Source organism: Mizuhopecten yessoensis, unplaced genomic scaffold (genome assembly GCF_002113885.1).
Source record: "Mizuhopecten yessoensis strain PY_sf001 unplaced genomic scaffold, ASM211388v2 scaffold10293, whole genome shotgun sequence".
Classification (NCBI taxonomy): domain Eukaryota; kingdom Metazoa; phylum Mollusca; class Bivalvia; order Pectinida; family Pectinidae; genus Mizuhopecten; species Mizuhopecten yessoensis.
Genome location: NW_018408474.1, coordinates 279,921 through 301,308, shown reverse-complemented (window position 1 = coordinate 301,308; position 21,388 = coordinate 279,921). Strand labels below are relative to the sequence as shown.

At 36.7% G+C, this 21,388-nt stretch overlaps 1 protein-coding gene across 4 annotated transcripts in view; it reads left to right on the top strand.

The window, feature by feature from the left end:
* Positions 1–1,350: 1,350 nt before the first annotated feature.
* Positions 1,351–21,388, top strand: part of LOC110460018 (neurofibromin-like) — an 88,964-nt gene continuing 68,926 nt past the window's right edge. For all 4 annotated transcript variants that reach the window (XM_021512714.1, XM_021512713.1, XM_021512712.1 and 1 more), the window contains exons 1-13: positions 1,351–1,463; positions 7,663–7,806; positions 8,330–8,413; positions 8,911–8,979; positions 9,707–9,825; positions 11,657–11,763; positions 12,366–12,436; positions 12,822–12,897; positions 13,369–13,475; positions 16,948–17,013; positions 17,410–17,589; positions 18,189–18,401; positions 20,990–21,136. In XM_021512714.1, coding sequence (XP_021368389.1) covers positions 1,401–1,463; positions 7,663–7,806; positions 8,330–8,413; positions 8,911–8,979; positions 9,707–9,825; positions 11,657–11,763; positions 12,366–12,436; positions 12,822–12,897; positions 13,369–13,475; positions 16,948–17,013; positions 17,410–17,589; positions 18,189–18,401; positions 20,990–21,136 — 1,446 coding nt within the window. In that variant the 5' untranslated portion in view covers positions 1,351–1,400. The remainder of the gene's footprint in view (positions 1,464–7,662; positions 7,807–8,329; positions 8,414–8,910; positions 8,980–9,706; positions 9,826–11,656; positions 11,764–12,365; positions 12,437–12,821; positions 12,898–13,368; positions 13,476–16,947; positions 17,014–17,409; positions 17,590–18,188; positions 18,402–20,989; positions 21,137–21,388) is intronic.

Here is a 21,388-nt window from a genome sequence, read left to right as displayed (position 1 = left end):
AATGGTACCACTAACCAGTAAACATCCACCAGATTTATTTGCAATAGTAGCACTGACACTATTCCTTATTGAATACGGTGGGTCTGTCAAACATTCATATATAGAATTAGTTACTACACGAATTTATCATCTGTGCATTTCACATTCGGTGGGGGACTGTAATTCGCCGAATTGTCTTATTCAATTTTAATTGGCAATAAAATATATTAAAAGTAAAGTTAATTCAAAAGTTGGGGTATTGCCAAAGAAGATGTTAAAAAGCTAAAAGTGATAGAAAGTTGAGATCCGAAATGTTGCAATGGGGCTAGCAGATCAATGTTTGTCACTTCAATCCCCCCTTAGCAGAAGAAACAAATGCCCCCCCCCCCCCCCCCCCCCCGCAATTCTGCAGGGTGGCCTCACATCAGCGGCCTTATACGACCTAAATATAGTGGGATAGAGCAGGCTCAATCTTTCCAAACCTGCAAGGCAAACATTATAGTTAACTTCTTACCATCATGAAGTGGGATGAAACAGGCCAGCTATATTTTCTAACATTCCCCAAAACTCCAATGATTATTCCTAAGATATACCGATAAGTGAATGTACCATGTATGTGTAGCGGAACTGGGTCGGTCGTCGGCGACCAGGTAGCTCAATTGGTAGAGCGTCCGTCTAGTAATGTAGCGGAACTGGACTGGGTCGATGGTCCAATGACAGTTATTGTTGTGCTATATCTTATGTAACTTGTTTATCATTATATAATTGCATACCGTATAATACTCAAGTAATGATGAGCCGTGTTGTGCTAAAATTGATATCTGTATGTAAATTTAGATGACCAAAATGGAAATGCAGAATACGTACGCACCATTCCCCTTTTTCTATGAAGCAATATCAATTCAGTTTCAGTTACACCTGCTGCATATATCTATAATTATGGCACGGAATTAGATTAGAAAAGAGTTTTTTTTTTATATATTTTTGAATCAATTAGGTTATAATCAAACTGTGCTGTTCAAAATATGCAAATATTGTCCTTTGTCTGATTATAAGTTGACAAATATATGACAAGGAAAAAATGTCGAAAATGTACTATGCAGTCCATATACATGTATTGCACTGTATTTAAATAACAATTTCACTTTCTCAAACCTAATAACAAATAAGTGCACATAATATGGATAATACACGTACCGGCGATAGACCATTAAACCGTTAGATCATTTTACCTGTGCTTCCCACGCAGGAAAAAAATATTATTATGAAAATTTATCAAATTGGAAGTGATGTCATTGATGTGAGGCTTTACCATATATGGTTAATTCCCAGTTAGCACTACGCATGCGTCGATAATAATAACACAAGAAACATGGCGGTCGCAGGTCCTTCGGAGGGTTAGTTTGCCGATATTCGTCTTGATGATGGCGACCCAGAAACCCGGAGAATGGGTGCAGTCTCTCATAAACCGATTTGATGCACAGGTAAGATTGGCAAGCTATATTTTAGAAGACAAAGGCGGCAACTGAGCTCGAAGTGCCCAGCTGCATCACAAGCCTATCCTGTGAAAATTTATGAATGAATGTCATTTACCTTCGACGCGGTCACGTGGTAAAACTACATTGTTGGTCACAATTTTTCGGCATGTAACTCGTAAATTTGATGTAATGTGTGATTTTCGAGGTTTGATAATTGTGTTAGGATGTGTGTTTTTGACGATAACAGTGATGGGAGTCATGACATTGCAAGGGAAGAGCAGTACGCTGTGCGTGGGTGGGAGCCAAACCTCGCTTAGCGCTGTACTTCCAGTAGGTCAAACTTATCAATGGGATAAATGCGATCACAGTGTTTATATTGTGGCCACGCTCTACCGCCCACAAAATACACCTCGCCATGTGTATTATAGCCCACGTTTTTATGCATGACCTGGCAGTTTCCGGCTGATATTTTAAAAACGATATTTGCGTTTTTCGTAGCCCAGTACAAATATCGGTCATTATGATAATTATGTTTTTGTCAAAGGCTGTACACACTGGTACTGATGCTGAGTTTACCACAGATGCTGAAACTCAATATTGTCATGGTTACTTACACCATTGATGTGTCAGTCAGCTCGGGGGTTTGGAATCATTCTTAAAACTTCGAATATCTAAACAACAAAGGTTTTCATTTGTGGAAATTTGAGCTCCATTGATAATCCAATGTTGGCGATAGACTATGTCAAGGCAACTGTCATTTGCATAATTTCTGTCGCTTGTCATCTGAGCTGATCTCAATGAATCTATTTATCATAATGCAAAACTGTAATGTAGCAGATTTTTTGGAGTTATTTGATTACCAAAATAACAGATGCAAGTATTATTTGGTGCAAAAATTATAACAGGAAATAAAGCAGTTTCAAATAGATTTTAAGTGTTTTTGCAAATTAATTTTTAAGAATACGTTTTTTTTTTTGTGCTGTCAGCCTTTGTAATCAAAACAAAGATTTGTATTGAAATAAAATCTTTCGCCTTCTGAATGAAGATTTCATGGAAACAGTGCTGAATCAGTCCGCTACAATGAATTCATGTCGCAGTTAATTTATTTTCTGAGTTTTCCTATATGCATTCTCTATTTCCTGTCACTGTAAATATTGGAAGTTTCCATATTTATAAGCTGATCATAATTCTTTTTTTGTTGACTGCATCCGTACTGGCTAAGTGGTTTTTGTGGTCATGTACCAGTATACATATATATACATATATATATATATGAATGATATTTATAGATGCATGAGTGCATTGGGCAAGCTGGAAAGTGAAGTTTACGTTTCTGTTCATGGAAATAAAATAAAAATTATTGCTAATGTTTTATTTTTTGTAAATTACATGTAATATTCAGAAAACTGTGAATCCGTGTCCCTCTGCACAGTGTTTTCCTATATGCAGTAACCTCTTCTTTTCAATAACTTTTAGAGAAATTTAATAAACTTTTTATACTACAAGCTTAGCTGAAAGATGTACTTCATTAAGTGACTGGGGTCAAAACATATTAATGACCTGAAGTAAATTTTGATCGGCATAGGGCTTCGTAAGAAGATGAAGATGCAACCCACCCCCCCCAAAAAAAAGATTGGATTTTTTGTTAAATCTTTTTAAAAATCAGACTCTTGAATAATTCCCAAAATACCTATGGTATATTAATTCTGACACACTATATATATAAATAAAACATTGGTAAAATTGTTTTAGAAAATTTGATATATTTGCAGAATATTATTTTTTACCATCCTTCATCAATTTTTGAGGAGAGCCAGTAGTGGAAAAAACACATTTTGGTTATAACTGTAGCACAGTTTGGTCAGGACGCTTCTGGTGACCGGGTAGCTTGACCAGGTAGCTCAATCGCTTTGTGTGATAGTATACCAATCTGAAGTCAGGGGTTCAAATCTCCGTCTAGCTCTGACGATTTTAACACTCGGAACACTGTTATTGTATACATTTTGTTTATTTCATATATCTTTTCTCGTGAGTTTTGATTTTCTTTTTAGAAATGATTTATTAAAACCATATTCATTCCAAAAAAACAACAGTTTCCAATACTTAGTTACAATTTCTGATAGTGGAACGAGGATCCTTAATATTTGTTACAATTTCTGATAGTGGAACGAGGATCCTTAATATTTGTCATGCTTTGTGTCTTACATGTATAGTGTACATCTATATATGGTGTCATCCCTGTTTACTGATAGACAATTTATCTCCCATGTTTTTTCCCCTTAAGGTCCTGATAACTTTGATCTGTCTCAAGGTTATGCTGCAGATAATATATTAGTGTCATGTTCTAAAATGATGCACTGCTATATACACACATGTATATGGAAGTACATTATATATTGTAATATTACAAAAGTAATTATTTCAACTAAGATTCTAAAGAAAGATGCATAGCAAAAATATAAGTTTTCGTATTGAATTATTTATAGGGAATATTGCTATATATCACAATTTATTGCATTGTATTTCTTTAGAACAACCTTTGAAAAAAATCAAAAAGTGAAAATGTGTTCGGCATTTTCAATTGAAAATTATCTTGTATGGTTTTAGAAGTTATCACACCAAGGACGATAAATTTGGAAAATTCTGGCATTATTATTGCAGTAAGGTTATTTTTTTACCTCCTAAAACAAAATAAAAAATTAATGTTACATATTGCCGTTTCAAATTCTGTTGAAATGTGCCCGGTATATATTGCTGGACAAATATTATGATATATTGGTATTGCGATATTAGTGCCCACTGCTACTTAAATATATCAATACAGATTTGAAACTCAGGTTTTTTACATGGGTCAATCATACTGCAGAAGGATGACCTTTCATATTTTATATTTCTGATTTTAAGAATTTTCATATTTGGGTATGAGATTTATTTTATGTATGTTAAACTATTTACATATTTACTACCATTAATAATAAAATCATAGAATAAATAAATACATAGATTTAAAGGTAAAAACAGGTATATATTTTGTCATATTTAAGTTTTAAGCTAATTTGCTAATTAATTTTTGAACAACTGTGTCTCAAGGAAATATGGAAATGAAAACAGTTTAAGAACTGCATGTTGGACCTAGCAGTTTTTTTCCAAGTTTAAATTGTAAAATTGGATATTCTGCAGTGCATTTAAAAATAGAATACATGAATTTCATTATATGGTGATGAAATTTGATACCCATTAAAAGTCTGATTATTGATTAACTTGATGTAAATTGATAGATTCATGAAATTTGAAAATAACATCAATGCAGAAGGGAATAAAAAAAATCTTTTAAACAAATATATTGCATTGCATATATTGACTGAATTAAAAACAAGTATAAAACAGGTATATTATTGTTCATTTCAGGGCAGCCCTGAAATTGAAATTTGATTTTGAAATTGAAAGTATCAATTATCCATATCAAATTTAGTGTTCTATGCTTGTTATATATATAATTATTGTACATGAAATCAATTATACTAGAGATCTAGAGTAGATGCAGAGGTACCTGTCAAAAGTCAACATATTTCTTTTTAGAAAAAAAATTCTTTATAAAAATCAGAAAAGTGTCGCCTATAGGTCTATTCCCTCAGATATATTAATGATTTGAGTAATACAAGTACATTAAAAAAAAATAATGCATGTTTATGTATCTATACTAACATGATATTGCAACCATTTCTCCAGCAACAGTTTGTTGTTTTATAGGGGTTTGGCATTAATTATTGAGTTAAAGCATACATACAGTACAGTATAAATAAAAGTAGGGCTGTGATCACTATATATCGGTCAATAACTGGTAAATCACAAAACACAGACACACCATATCGTATCATATTGCAATACAGAAATGATAGTTCACTGTATCGCAATACTTTTCATAAGCTTACAAATTAAAGTTACTTTATGTATCCGCTAGGTGTTTTAACTTTGTCACTTGTTACACATTCTAACCAATATGCCAAATACCATACACATGCTTATACTAGAGGTGAAAATTGGCAGATATTTCATTATCGATTGTTGGTTTCTAACAAAAACATTTTACCAGGTAAGTATGTGTTATCTACCCAGTATATTATATTTGGTTCACTCTGATATCATTCTGACAGAAATTTCTTTTAAAATTGAGAACCTTTTCCCTATGACAATATATTGGGATACGTATCTCAGTACATTCCATGCATCTGTATTGCAATATATTGGGATACACTCCAGGTGCATTGTGACACCCCTGGTATAAAGGACTTGTATAAAAAGGGGAAAAGGGAATATTGAGTTGAAATGAGTCGAGATGTAAATAAAATGTTGGCTTTATATGAATGGCCAACTGTATGCCTCTATATTTTCATCTGCTCAGGGGCCGAAACTAACTCCTTTTGCAAAAACTGACTATTTTTCGCGACTGGAAATGTTTTGCAAGTGACTAAAACAATTAATTTATCCATGCAGAAACTCATTTGCAAAACTTCATATTCTTTTCATCAGATATAACATATAGTAAATGAACATGGAAAACATGTACTTTATTAGACAAATAATCCATAATTCATATAGTACTTTAATGACTTTTAGAGGTAACTTCTTTGTGAATATTAATATTTAATTTTTCAGAGAGGCAAAAAATCTTCATTTTGCGAGTGAGGGATATGTTTTAACTAACATGCTGAAATTAACATGTATTTCGGTAGTAGAGAGGTGTTAGTTTCAAACCCATTGGTGTTGTTAGTACTAAATATTTTTACAGCTTCCTATAAAAACTGATGTGTTCGCTTCAAACCCTTTTGTTACATTAGTATTTTATTAGCTCACCGAGTCCGAGGGACCAAGGTGAGCTTATACCATACTGTGGCGTCCGTCGTCCGTCTGTCAACAATTTCTTTAAATGACTTCTTCTTAACCACTAACGGAATTTAACTAAATTTGACTGGAATCATCCCTAGGTGGTGTGGATTCAAAATTGTTCAAATGGTTGGGCTGACCCCCCAGGGGGCTGAGGGCTGGGCCAAAAGGGGGCAATTTGGCTATATTGCTAAAAACGACTTCTTCCGTAGAACTATACCATGGATATTGATCATATTTGGTCGGAAGCATTAATGGGAGGCAGGGATTCAAATTTGTACAAATGGTGGGGCTGACCCCCCGGGCTAAGGGATGGGGCCAAAAAAAATATTACTTGGAAATGGTTGAGATCCCCACCATATAACCATATATACAATTGCTGAGTATAAAGAGAGGAATCCACATTTGCTTCCAGGATGGCGCTAGGGTCTGGACCCACCCTTGGAGACTTAACCCCTGGGTCATAACTTTGAAACGGTTGAGATCCCCAACCCAAAACTATATATACAATTGTTGGGCATAAAGAGACGAATGCGGTCATGATATTAGAATTGACCCCAAGGTCTGCCCCACCCTTGCAGACATAACCCCTGGGTCATAACTTTGGAACGGTTAAGATCCCCACCCCAAAACTATATATACAAATGCTGGGCAAAAAGAGACAAATGCAGTCATGATATTAGAATTGACCCCAAGGTCTGCCCCACCCTTGCAGACATAACCCCTGGGTCATAACTTTGGAACGGTTAAGATCCCCACCCCAAAACTATATATACAATTTTTGGGCATAAAGAGACGAATGCGGTCATGATATTAGAATTGACCCCCGGGTCTGCCCCACCCTTGCAGACATAACCCCTGGGTCATAACTTTGAAACGGTTGAGATCCCCAACCCAAAACTATATATACAATTGTTGGGCATAAAGAGACGAATGCGGTCATGATATTAGAATTGATCCTGGGGTCTGGCCACAACCCTAGGGACCTAGTTTCTGAGTCAGAGCTTGGAAACAGTTGAGATCCCCACCCAATAACCATACATAAAATTGCTGGGCATAAAATATCAAATACAGATATGTTACAAGGATTTGCCTTGGGGTCTGGCATATTTGCTTGGATCTCATTTGGAGAATATTTTGCCATGATTGCTTAGATATCCAGGTGAGCGATACAGGCCGTCTGGGCCTCTTGTCTTTTTGCAGCTTCTTATATTCAAACCCTATCGTTACGTTCATATTTTGTCTTTTTACAGCTTCCTATAAGAACCGATGTGTTCGTTTCAAACCCTTTCGTTATGTTATTATTGTTATTGTCTTTCAGCTTCCTATAAAAACTGGTCTACACTCAACGCAGTCCATGCAAAATGTAGAGCAGAATAAGGAATGTCTGATAAACGTGAGCCGACACAAGTTCCGAGAGGTCATCAACGGGCTGACCAAGACGCTCGGATCAGTATCCACCACAGTAAGTACTGTATTGGTTCTCGCAGCAGTCAAACCACCGAGCCCGTTTGGGTATATACGTACCGTTAGGTTTGTGTGCCCTCTCCACTCGTAATAATAATTGAAATAATTGAATTGCATATACAAAGTGTTGGATGGTTTATATGTATTCAAAGATGCTGAAAGCCCAGTTAACTCATGATATGCTGATTCTTCAGTAATTCCTCATCAAAGCTATATATATATATATATGTATTGCTTGAGGTAAAGTGAAAGTTCTCCCAGGACAATTTTGGCAAAAAACCCCCAAAAAAAACATTAACTGACCTACAAATTTGTTATTGTTACTGTAAATGTATCATCATTTGCATAAATATGGCTTCTTCATTTAATAATATTAAAAGCTTGCAGATCTAGAATATCATAGATTGTTATATCAGTTACTCTTACATAAATAGATATTTTTTTTATCACATTTTTTTTTTTTTATGCCGATCAGTTTTTTGTAATATTTGGACTAAAATGTGATTGATTGTCTCCTTCAGCGCATCCATGGCCCGGAGGCGGAGCGGAATTATTACGAGTCTCAGCTCATCATCCTAGATACACTAGAGAAAGTGCTCACGTCAGTAAGTGTTGTGTCAAGATCTTGAGTGATCAAGGCCGTGGCGGAGTTGTCTCTTGGTCGCGTACGTGTTGTCCCAGTAGATTGATCTACAAATGCTTGAATGTGGGCGTACGTTGTCAAGTACTTGTTAAGTGGTGGGTAAAACCAGGCTTTGTGAGTTGTATTTCGTCATTCATAAATCTGAAACTAATATTATTTTTAATTTCTTTGTTTAGATGTGATGGGGCCTGTAACAGTTTCATTCATAATAATTTGATTCTAATTTATAAAATTGGAGAGGAAAAAAAAGAGAGAACAAATGTAAATAATTGTAATTAGGAAATATAAATAAAATTTAAAAAAAAGTAGTTTTATTCATACTTGTATTTTGTAACAAGATATTGTTTATTATCTTTTATTAGTGCTAAGGATTTATTTGATATGTAAAATAAGCAACTGGTTAATTGATTTATCAGAATTTCTTTAGCTTACGATATTGGTGGTCTTTGTTCCTTGCAGCAACCCAAAGACACATCAAGACTGGATGAAGCTATCTATGTGAAACTGTTACTACCTGAAATCTGTAAGGTAAGATTCCTTTGTCTTTTAAAAGTTTCTGAACCAGTTTAACTAGGAATATTTCGAAAGATTTTCAGAGGGATGGAAAAAAACCCTGTATAAAATGTAAATTTGAGGGGAAAAAATGGAACCATTCAATTCACTGGTCTTCATTATTTTTTCTTCATGTACTAAAATAAATTCACAAGAAGGGGTTTACTTTTACCTCTAAAGTACCTGAAAAACACTGCAATCCCTAACCATGTTTATTTCAATTTTCAACCATGAAATCTATAACCATTGGAATACATTTTGAATGACCGAAGGGTTCCGGGTTCCAGGTTCTAGTCACGGCACGGCACTGTGTTGTATCTTTGAGCAAGATACTTTACTCCGCTTTTTCCACTCTACTCAGCTGTAAATGAGTATGTAGTTGGGAAGTGCTAGAATTGTTGAATGCTAGCTGTTTAAGTGCCGAAATGGCAGCTCCGGCTGTATGCTCCCCAGGGAGTGGAGAAAGATATTGGCTGGTTGCAAAGGCCCTATAACTACGAATAATAATTTGTGAACCTCTTTGAGACGACCTACGAACTAGGTTGTGATAAAGCAGTATATAAAAACCTCATTATTATTATTATTATTATATAGAGGAATCTTGATTCCTTGGATTGAAATGTCTGACTTGGTGACACAGAAATTAATTGATATCTTTGCATACATATCAAGTCATTTCATTCTTGTTTTTCCTTTTTTTCAGTTTCTCAACCAACAAAATGAAAATACCTTAATTTCAAATCTTAAGATTTTGTCGTCAAAGGTCCTGTTTGCTTTAAGTCTTAACAACTTCACAGCCGTCTTCAACAGGATATCTGCCAAGTAAGTATACTGGGAACTCGCTAGCCTCTACACTAAGGGTATATATAGCTAAGGTCAAAAAACAAAATGTGTGTTTCAGGTATCCTGACCTACCCTAGATTTTAATGCCGACCTTAGATATTTTTTCACCTACTTGTATCTAAAATCAATTTATTATCCAGGCAAAATTCACAGCCACTCATTAAAATGTATGTTCTTCCTGTTCTGGGAGTCTGACCTTATTCTTGACAAATTAATAGCCGTTGTAAAATTTTAAAAATAAAAAATTAATAACATTAAAATAAAATCATTTTCCTACAGACACACCCTATTTTTTCAGGCATGTTACCTGAAACAAAAATATATATTTTTTTGGCCTAAAGACTCTTGAGTTATAAATGACAGACTGTAAAAGATTATCATAGATACAATTAATAATTTGTAATAGGTTTAGGTTGTTTTGTAAATGGAGGATGTGAGGGGCATTTACCCTCAACTGGATGGGTTATGAGTTGGTACAAAGTTGGGCACGAATCACAACAGCTTCAGGTCCAGTATGTAGAAGCTAGATTGAGGGGCGAAACTAGTCGACCAGTACTTAATAAGTTTAAAGAACCTTCCCAGAAAGATTGATTCCCTACTTTCATTCTGATAATACTTCACATTGAAAATTATTTCATTTGTGTTTATTAGATGTAAAAGTTAGGCATTCTAAATCAAATGATTGATTTTTCACCTTAACTAGGTCCAATTGTTTACAATTTTATGTAACGTGAACGACCTCTCTGATCATGAGCTATATATACAACAACTACAAAGGGACAATACATGTAACAACCGGAAGTGAAATCTATAATTATAATAATAACACTTATGAGTCCAGCGAAGAGAATCCATCTTAGAATGGAACCTGTGCTGGAAAATATCATTAAGTATATGAATGGATATTTTTTGTCCTGGACGTGTTTAAAATATATTTAGACAATATTTATTGTACACGTATGTATGAATTGATATCAGGCTAAAAGTAATACTATTTGTCCGAACGCATTACAAAATGTATCAAAATGCCTCCAAAAAGTTTGATCTCTAGATTAACAGGATTATATATAGAAAATGGTTGTTTTGATATTTTTCGCATATTATATCGTTTTAAGCCTTTATCCATTAGCCGATTAAACTGATGCCGCTGTAGTGTGCTACTTATACTGTATAGCGGGATGTTTCTGTAGGAATGGTATTTTTCACAATTTTGCAGGTCAATAACGTGATCACGAAAATATGATCCGCAAAATAATATGAAAATTGTAAAATGAGCCGTGTTAATACACTTCATTTATTATACCGTAATAGCGAGAATGTGGTATTAAAATATTCATTTACACCTAGAGCAGTATCAGATGTTTGAAAATAGATTATATTATATTATTATTATAGATTATATATTGCACATTTAACGGTTTTCTTGATTTGTTTAACAAAATACATTGACATGTTGTTGCTCAATATGCTGCCGTAATAAAATGTATTCATTTGACCATTTCACGCTTTTTATGCCATGTGTCCCGTCTCTGTGCTAAAATACAGCGAAAATTTAATTCCTTCATATGTCTAGATTGTGAAATTATAATCTATGTAAATTTAATTATCTTATTTTTGGGCAAAATTGTGGTGAAAATTTAAGCCCGCCTAAATAACCCGCTTTTTGGTATATTTGTCTTGATGAGAGCTGTATCAGAATTTGACCATTGTCGTACAGTTGTCTTGTGGTGAATATATATGTAATATTGACATGCAAGCTGTATATATATATGTACTTGTGAAATATATATTTTATGGTTTGATATTTCAGGTTAATGACCCTGTCTGGTTGTAGCGATGACCAGTCCGACCTCTCCGACCTTGAACTTATCCAGCACATCAATGTGGACATCCATCGACTCATCAAACTTATTATTGGTCAGTATGATTGATTTTTTTTGAGAAATAGAAACATTTGTTGAAAACTCAGCTAGCACAATGATATATAATGTCTTCAGAAATATTGAAACGGAAACTTTGAAAGTTTTAATAATGAAGTAATATGGGTTTTTGATATTGTGTATGTTTCCAAGATTTGTTCCAGCAAAGTTGTAGAATGTGTATAATATTCTATGTTCAGTATGTTTTAATCATGTTGCTCCTGTGGTAGTGCTGCCAAATTTTTGAGGAATGTATCAGTTACTTATTTTTTCCTACTTTCCATAGCAGAAAATGCTCTGAAAAATTAATGTACTGTATTTAACTTTCTTGGAAATGAATTTTACATTAAACAAAGCAGAAGTTTTAGTTGATATATACTATGGGTAAACCACACTCTCTCCAATCTGAATTTGTTCTTTATCAGGTAAAGAATTTTGATTTGGCCAATGAAAATTTAACAGGTCAACTCTCTACAATCCAAAACTCTAGATGCAAATTGACCAAATTATCAGGTTCAAGGGGTGTCTTGTTTAGATTGAATACACTGTTTTAAGTAAATGTATATAAACATAGTGACGTAACCCATGCTATTTTTACAGAGGTTGTGTCCAAGTTCAAATTACTCAAGTCAAAGCAGGTCATCTTGACTCTGGCCTCGAATCTAGAGAAGGTCAGTATAAAGCAATGTATAAAATAACTCTACAGTTAAACTTTGATATAATGTCCCTCCTTTAATATGCCACCTCACTTACTGCCATTATATTTCAAGATCCTTTTTTCCACAACTATTCCTGTATATGTTTCTCTTGATGTATATAGTAATAAAACATATAGAAATATAAACTATAAACCTATGTTTTGTTTTTGTAACCAAATATACTTGAACATGCTAGGCCTATATTCATGCAATAATAGATACTGATATAGTAAAATAAAATATTGTCATTTATTTTGAATAATACTTTAAAAAAAACAATTTTTCTTTGCGTTCATTTTAAAGTTATTTTAATCTGGAGAGTTCTCAGAAATTTGCATCAATGATTTTATTTTTTCAGGCAATATGGAACTGGATGGATAATTACCCAGAGGAGTTCACGGATCTGCAGAAAAAACCAAATGAAGATTTACAAGGTAATACAGTCTCAAAAGTTTTGTGAATATATATATAGCAAATTTTCCCAATGCAAAAGGCACATGGCCCTGTGGAAAGAAAGTCGAAAAATCACTGGTGAAACTGTTTCATCAAAATATGTAGTCAGAACTGGTTTGGTATCACTATAAATATATAAGTAACATTATATGAAACCACCATCCAAGTGACAGAGTATTTTAGGAAAACATGATATTAACTGATATGTGATATTAAATGATGTGACATTAAGTGGAATAAAAATTGTAACTAAATTAAACAAGTGATATTTTTGTCGATAAAATGGAATTATATGAGAACTTTGGGAGTAAAGTCATACTTTTCTAAATTTTATTTTTAAACAGATTTTGGCCATCTACAGCATAATAAGGGTTGAACACAATAGTAAATTACAATATCTTTTGTCATTGGTTTATAAATGTTGTTGCTTTATTTTTTGGTTATTATTGCAGATTGCTGTGATAAACTGTTTGAGCATTTCAATACCTGTATGGAGAGTTCAAAGAAGAAGGCAGCTGCCAACTGGCCACTACAGATGATGCTACTTGTACTCTGTCCTGTAAGTGTTGACCTCACGATGACCAGTTGTAGGTGTTAAATGACCACTGACAGGTGGCCTGTAAGTGTTGACCTCACGATGACCAGTTGTATGTGTAAAATGACCACTGACAGGTGTCCTGTAAGTGTTGGCCTCACAATGACCAGTTGTAGGCGTTAAATGACCACTAACAGGTGTCCTGTAAGTGTTGACCTCACGATGACCAGTTGTATGTGTTAAATGACCACTAACAGGTGTCCTGTAAGTGTTGACCTAATGTTGTTGCTTTATTTTTTGGTTATTATTGCAGATTGCTGTTATAAACTGTTGGAGCATTTCAATACCTGTATGGAGAGTTCAAAGAAGAAGGCAGCTGCCAACTGGCCACTACAGATGATGCTACTTGTACTCCGTCCTGTAAGTGTTGACCTCACGATGACCAGTTGTATGTGTAAAATGACCACTGACAGGTGTCCTGTAAGTGTTGGCCTCACAATGACCAGTTGTAGGCGTTAAATGACCACTAACAGGTGTCCTGTAAGTGTTGACCTAATGTTGTTGCTTTATTTTTTGGTTATTATTGCAGATTGCTGTTATAAACTGTTGGAGCATTTCAATACCTGTATGGAGAGTTCAAAGAAGAAGGCAGCTGCCAACTGGCCACTACAGATGATGCTACTTGTACTCTGTCCTGTAAGTTTTGACCTCACGATGACCAGTTGTAGGTGTTAAATGACGACTGACAGGTGTCCTGTAAGTGTTGACCTCACGATGGCCAGTTGTAGGTGTTAAAATGACCACTGACAGGTGTCCTGTAAGTGTCGACCTCACAATGACCAGTTGTAGGTGTTAAATGACCACTAACAGGTGTCCTGTAAGTGTTGACCTAATGTTGTTGCTTTATTTTTTGGTTATTATTGCAGATTGCTGTTATAAACTGTTGGAGCATTTCAATACCTGTATGGAGAGTTCAAAGAAGAAGGCAGCTGCCAACTGGCCACTACAGATGATGCTACTTGTACTCCGTCCTGTAAGTGTTGACCTCACGATGACCAGTTGTATGTGTAAAATGACCACTGACAGGTGTCCTGTAAGTGTTGACCTAACAATGACCATTTGTAGGTGTTAAATGACGTAGGCGTTAAATGACCACTAGCAGGTGTCCTGTAAGTGTTGACCTCACAATGACCAGTTGTATGTGTAAAATGACCACTGACAGGGGTCCTGTAAGTGTTGACCTCACGATGACCAGTTGTATGTGTAAAATGACCACTGACAGGGGTCCTGTAAGTGTTGACCTCACGATGACCAGTTGTAGGTGTTAAATGACCACTGACAGGTGGCCTGTAAGTGTTGACCTCACGATGACCAGTTGTAGGCGTTAAATGACCACTGACAGGTGTCCTGTAAGTGTTGACCTCACGATGGCCAGTTGTAGGTGTTAAAATGACCACTGACAGGTGTCCTGTAAGTGTTGACCTAACAATGACCATTTGTAGGTGTTAAATGACCACTAACAGGTGTCCTGTAAGTGTTGACCTCACGATGAACAGTTGTAGGTGTTAAATGACCACTGACAGGTGTCCCGTAAGTGTTGACCTCACAATGACCAGTTGTAGGCATTAAATGACCACTGACAGGTGTCCTGGAAGTGTTGACCTCACAATGACCAGTTGTATGTGTAAAATGCCCACTGACAGGTGTCCTGTAAGTGTTGACCTCACAATGTCCAGTTGTAGGTGTTAAATGACCACTGACAGGTGTCCCGTAAGTGTTGACCTCACAATGACCAGTTGTAGGCGTTAAATGACCACTAACAGGTGTCCTGTAAGTGTTGACCTAATGTTGTTGCTTTATTTTTTGGTTATTATTGCAGATTGCTGTTATAAACTGTTGGAGCATTTCAATACCTGTATGGAGAGTTCAAAGAAGAAGGCAGCTGCCAACTGGCCACTACAGATGATGCTACTTGTACTCTGTCCTGTAAGTTTTGACCTCACGATGACCAGTTGTAGGTGTTAAAATGACCACTGACAGGTGTCCTGTAAGTGTCGACCTCACAATGACCAGTTGTAGGTGTTAAATGACCACTAACAGGTGTCCTGTTAGTGTTGACCTTACGATGACCAGTTGTAGGTGTTAAATGACCACTGACAGGTGTCCTGTAAGTGTTGACCTCACGATGACCAGTTGTAGGTGTTAAATGACAACTGACAGGTGTCCTGTAAGTGTTGACCTCACGATGACCAGTGACCTCACAATGACCAGTTGTAGGTGTTAAATGACCATTGACAGGTGTCCTGTAAGTGTTGACCTAACAATGACCATTTGTAGGTGTTAAATGACCACTAACTGACCACTAGCAGGTGTCCTGTAAGTGTTGACCTCACAATGACCAGTTGTAGGCGTTAAATGACCACTAGCAGGTGTCCTGTAAGTGTTGACCTCACAATGACCAGCTGTAGGTGTTAAATGACCACTGACAGGTGTCCTGTAAGTGTTGACCTAACAATGACCATTTGTAGGTGTTAAATGACCACTAACAGGTGTCCTGTAAGTGTTGACCTCACGATGACATATTGTAGGTGTAAAATTACCACTGACAGGTTCAAGTAAGTGATGACCTCATAATGACCAACTGTAGGTGTAAAATTCCCTCTTACAGATGACCTGTAAGTGTTGACCTAATGATGACAACTGAAAGGATTTAAGTAAGTGTTGACCTCACGATGACCAGTTGTAGGTGTAAAATGACCACTGACAGGTGTCCTGTAAGTGTTGACCTCACGATGACCTATTGTAGGTGTAAAATTACCACTGACAGGTTCAAGTAAGTGTTGACCTCATAATGACCAACTGTAGGTGTAAAATTACCTCTTACAGATGACCTGTAAGTGTTGACCTCATGATGACCACTGACAGGATTTAAGTAAGTGTTGACCTCACGATGACCAGTTGTAGGTGTAAAAAAGACCACTAACAAATGTCCTGTAAGTGTTGACCTCACGATGACCTATTGTAGGTGTTAAAATGACCACTGACAGGTGTTCTGTAAGTCTTGACGTCACGATGACCAATTGTAGGTGCAAAATGACCTCTTATAGATGTCTAGTAAGTCTTGACCTCATGATGACTAATTGTAGGTGTAAAATGACCGCTGACAGGTGATATTTCTTGTCTTTTGTAAGCATGAACTGTGATGTTCTGGTTTGACCTCTTATAGTAATATTTTTGTTTGCTGGTCATTTCGGTTGCTTACAGTGTTCCTGATCTTCAATGGCTGGCGACCTTCAGATACGACCTCTTATTTGTAAAACACCTGTCCACTGGTCACTACAAAAAGTTTGCCTTTTGATCACTACGAGGAGTGTAATTGGTCATCTTGATATGATATGTAGTTGCAAAATAACAAGATATATTTTTGTTAACATGTACAGTGTATGCATGATCTGTTGATCTATTGGACCTGATTAGAATAATATATTGTTTTCAGAAAATTTTGGAAGAAATAAACAATGCTGATGGTGGGGCTCCGTGCTCTCCCCAGCACGTGAAAAAGGTAATAAATACATTTTATGGATTCATAGACTCTCGACAAGACATTGAATGAGTTTTATCATTTTGAAGTATCAAATAAAAGGGTGGGGAAATGTTCGTTGCAGTTTAATTTTCACCCTACGCAATAAAGGTGAATTTATCGTAACAGCAAATATTGGTACATAGTTTACAACATATAGAAGTTACATGTGACGGGCAAAATTTACACAGGGGGGGAAAAAATAGACTTTAGCAGTGAAGGGCAAATATTTGCCTGGGCGAACATTTCTGGGCATACTGTAATGAGATACCAGTATAACTTCAAGTATGCATAAAAATTCCTGTTCAACAATTAACACAACTACCAATGTAGTAATGATTGATTAAATTCTGACCTTTATTAATTGATTTTATCCAGAAACAATTCATAGATGATGTAAAGAAAGCGATATCGCCTCACCATGGCGGGAGTAAACAATTGGCTGAGGGTGCGGCTGTGACTTGTGTGCGTCTGTGTAAGGCGTCTACCTACATCAGTATCAACGACCGACTCAACGTCCTCTTCTCCCTAGTACAGTCGGTCATCAGTGACCTCAAGGTGAGATTGACCGCCTCTGTACTCGCCAGCTCTTCAGTAGGATTAAGAGAGGCACTGATATTGACATTCGATAAGAAACATTTATAAAGATTTTGTTTGCGATATTATGCCCTAGGAAAAGTTGAAATTTAAAAGAAAAGTTTTCATCCAAATTTTCTTAATCTAATTTACTTTAACAATTTCATCCCTATGTAACTTTAGTAGACTTGTCCATGCATTGAAATGGAAGAGTCCATTATGGTCTACAGTGGTGAAAGGGTTAAACATTCTGTTTTAAGCAGAATTTTTCGTGAATTATCAGCTTTCAACATATAATATGTGCATTGAGAAATTAGTGCACTTACAACATATGCAAAAGAAAACTTTATACAGAAACTTATAATTTGGGCTATCATGATTTAGTGCATTGAAAGTACTAAAAGTAGACTATAGCTAAAACATGTATGTTTACAATATTTCTTATTGTAGCTAAATTAAATATTTGTAATATGAATGATTTGTAATTAGATAGAAGTTTTGATGTTTTACTGAAAGTACAGCTTGCCTAAGAATTACGTAATTTTAAAAAACTGTTTAATATTTTCTTTTTGTTTTCTCAGACGTTGCTGTTTAACCCACCTCCGAATAGTAAGCCATTCTCGCGCAGTCAGAGCAGCATTGGCCTTGACCTCGATCTATATATAGATTGCTTCGTATCCTGTTTCCGTGTGACACCACATAACAATGACGTGCTGAAGGTGTGTCTGAACCCATTGTCTCCTCCCGTCTATCACTGTGTGCTGGTCAACGCTCTTCACCGCATCATCACACAGGTAATGGCCAATTAGGGTCAGGTGTCAAAGGTCATTGGCAAGTGACTAGGTGTCAGAGGTCGCAGGTAGGTAGGTCACTAGGTATTAAAAGTTACTGTTCGGGTCAGGTTTCAAGAGTTCACTGGTAAGTCTCAGGTGTCAGAGGTCACTGGTAGGTCTCTATGTGGCAGAGGTCACTGGTAGGTCACAGGTGGCAGAGGTCACTGGAAAGTGGTAGGTCACTAGGTGTCGGAGGTCGCAGGTAAATCACTAGGTATCAAAAGTTACTGGTAGGGTCAGGTTTCAAGAGTTCATTGGTAGGTCACTAGGTGTCAGAGGTCACTGGTAGGTCACTAGGTGTCAGAGGTCACTGGTAGGTCACTAGGTGTCAGAGGTCACTGGCAGTGTCTCTGTTTAGTCAGTGATGAAGAAACCACTTTGTAGTGTTTTGTTGGTCATTGACATGTCTGTAGTCCTGTGTCTGTGGTGTTTTGTTGGTCATTGACATGTCTGTAGTCCTGTGTCTGTGGTGTTTTGTTGGTCATTGACATGCCCGGAGTCCTGTGTCTGTGGTGTTTTGTTGGTCATTGACATGCCCGGAGTCCTGTGTCTGTGGTGTTTTGTTGGTCATTGACATGCCCGGAGTCCTGTGTCTGTGGTGTTTTGTTGGTCATTGACATGCCCGGAGTCCTGTGTCTGTGGTGTTTTGTTGGTCATTGACATGCCCGGAGTCCTGTGTCTGTGGTGTTTTGTTGGTCATTGACATGCCCGGAGTCCTGTGTCTGTGGTGTTTTGTTGGTCATTGACATGCCCGGAGTCCTGTGTCTGTGGTGTTTTGTTGGTCATTGACATGCCCGGAGTCCTGTGTCTGTGGTGTTTTGTTGGTCATTGACATGCCCGGAGTCCTGTGTCTGTGGTGTTTTGTTGGTCATTGACATGCCCGGAGTCCTGTGTCTGTGGTGTTTTGTTGGTCATTGACATGCCTGGAGTCCTGTGTCTGTGGTGTTTTGTTGGTCATTGACATGCCCGGAGTCCTGTGTCTGTGGTGTTTTGTTGGTCATTGACATGCCCGGAGTCCTGTGTCTGTGGTGTTTTGTTGGTCATTGACATGTCTGTAGTCCTGTGTCTGTGGTGTTTTGTTGGTCATTGACAAGCCCGGAGTCCTGTGTCTGTGGTGCCAGAGGCCAGTTACGTGTCCTCAGTAACAGACAGGTTATTAGCTGATGGGCATAGCCTAGCAGCTTATACTATTGAGCAAGAAGAGAAAGGCTTGTGTACAAGATAACTGAAAAAATAGGGCTGTTATAATTCATCTTTTGCAAATCTTATTGCACAGGGCTTAGACCGAACCCTCACAAGCTTTGTGGCTATTGGCCTGTTGTATTTTACTGTCTTAGTTTTGTCAGTTCACTTAGGATAGGGTTTCATATGCATGATGAAACAAATGGTTTTATTTGATGTCCTGTTGGTTAGAGAAAATAAACATCAGCCTAGGACTGTGAAAAAGACAACTATGGGGATGACTTATCAGATTTTTTAGTGAAACTGTATACAAGGAAATTTTCACTGCAATTTAAACGCTATTGGTCATAATGAGGTTAAATTTATCCTGCAAGTCTATAATGATGTACAATGTACAATGTACAATATATTGTATATAGTCATTACATGTGGCGAGTGAAAGCTTCCCAGTAAACAGTTTATCCTATGGAGTAAAAGCTTCCCAGTAAACAGTTTATGCTATGGAGTGAAAGCTTCCCAGTAAGCAGTTTATCCTATGGAGTAAAAACTTCCCAGTAAACAGTTTATCATATGGAGTGAAAGTTTCCCAGTAAACAGTTTATCCTACGGAGTAAAAGCTTCCCAGTTAACAGTTTATCCTATGGAGAGAAAGCTTCCTAGTAAACAGTTTATCCCATGGAGTGAAAGTTTCCCAGTAAACAGTTTATTCTATGGAGTAAAAGCTTCCCAGTTAACAGTTTATCCTATGGAGTGAAAGCTTCCTAGTAAACAGTTTATCCCATGGAGTAAAAGCTTCCCAGTTAACAGTTTATCCTATGGAGAGAAAGCTTCCTAGTAAACAGTTTATCCTATGGAGTAAAAACTTCCCAGTAAACAGTTTAACCTATGGAGTAAAAGCTTCTCAGTAAACAGTTTATCCTACGGAGTAAAAGCTTCCCAGTTAACAGTTTATCCTATGGAGTGAAAGCTTCCTAGTAAACAGTTTATCCTATGGAGTGAAAGCTTCCCAGTAAACAGTTTATTCTATGGAGTAAAAGCTTCCAAGTAAACAGTTTATCCTATGGAGTAAACGCCTCCCAGTAAACAGTTTATCCTATGGAGTGAAAGCTTCCTAGTAAACAGTTTATCCTATGGAGTAAAAGCTTCCCAGTACACAGTTTATCCTATGCAATAAAGTGTTATAATTGTGGACTGTGTATTTTGTTTTATATCAAAATAGTGAAAAAAGTTATTTTGCTCCTTCCCTCTTTTCTCATCCCCTCTTTTTAAATGTGTAGACTATAAGAATGTTAGCTTATTGATGTAAACTATTAATCAAACAAAATAAAATAGTTCCACGTATCTAAATGAAACGTTTGTTTTTGTAGCCGCGCTTGCCCTGGTGGCCAAACATCAACATTATCTACAGTAAGGCGGCTGAGCTGAGGAGTATGTTTACCGACACACTCAACAAAGTCACCCAAGGAATGGCCAGTCATAACGCACCCAAAGGCACCACCCTCCCATACGTACATGTAAGTCATAAGTCATACCACACCCAAAGTCACCACCTCCCATACGTACATGTAAGTCATACCACACCCAATGTCACCACCCTCCCATACATACATGTAAGTCATACCACACCCAAAGTCACCACCTCCCATACATACATGTAAGTCATACCACACCCAAAGTCACCACCCTCCCATACATACATGTAAGTCATACCACACCCAAAGTCACCACCTCCCATACATACATGTAAGTCATACCACACCCAAAGT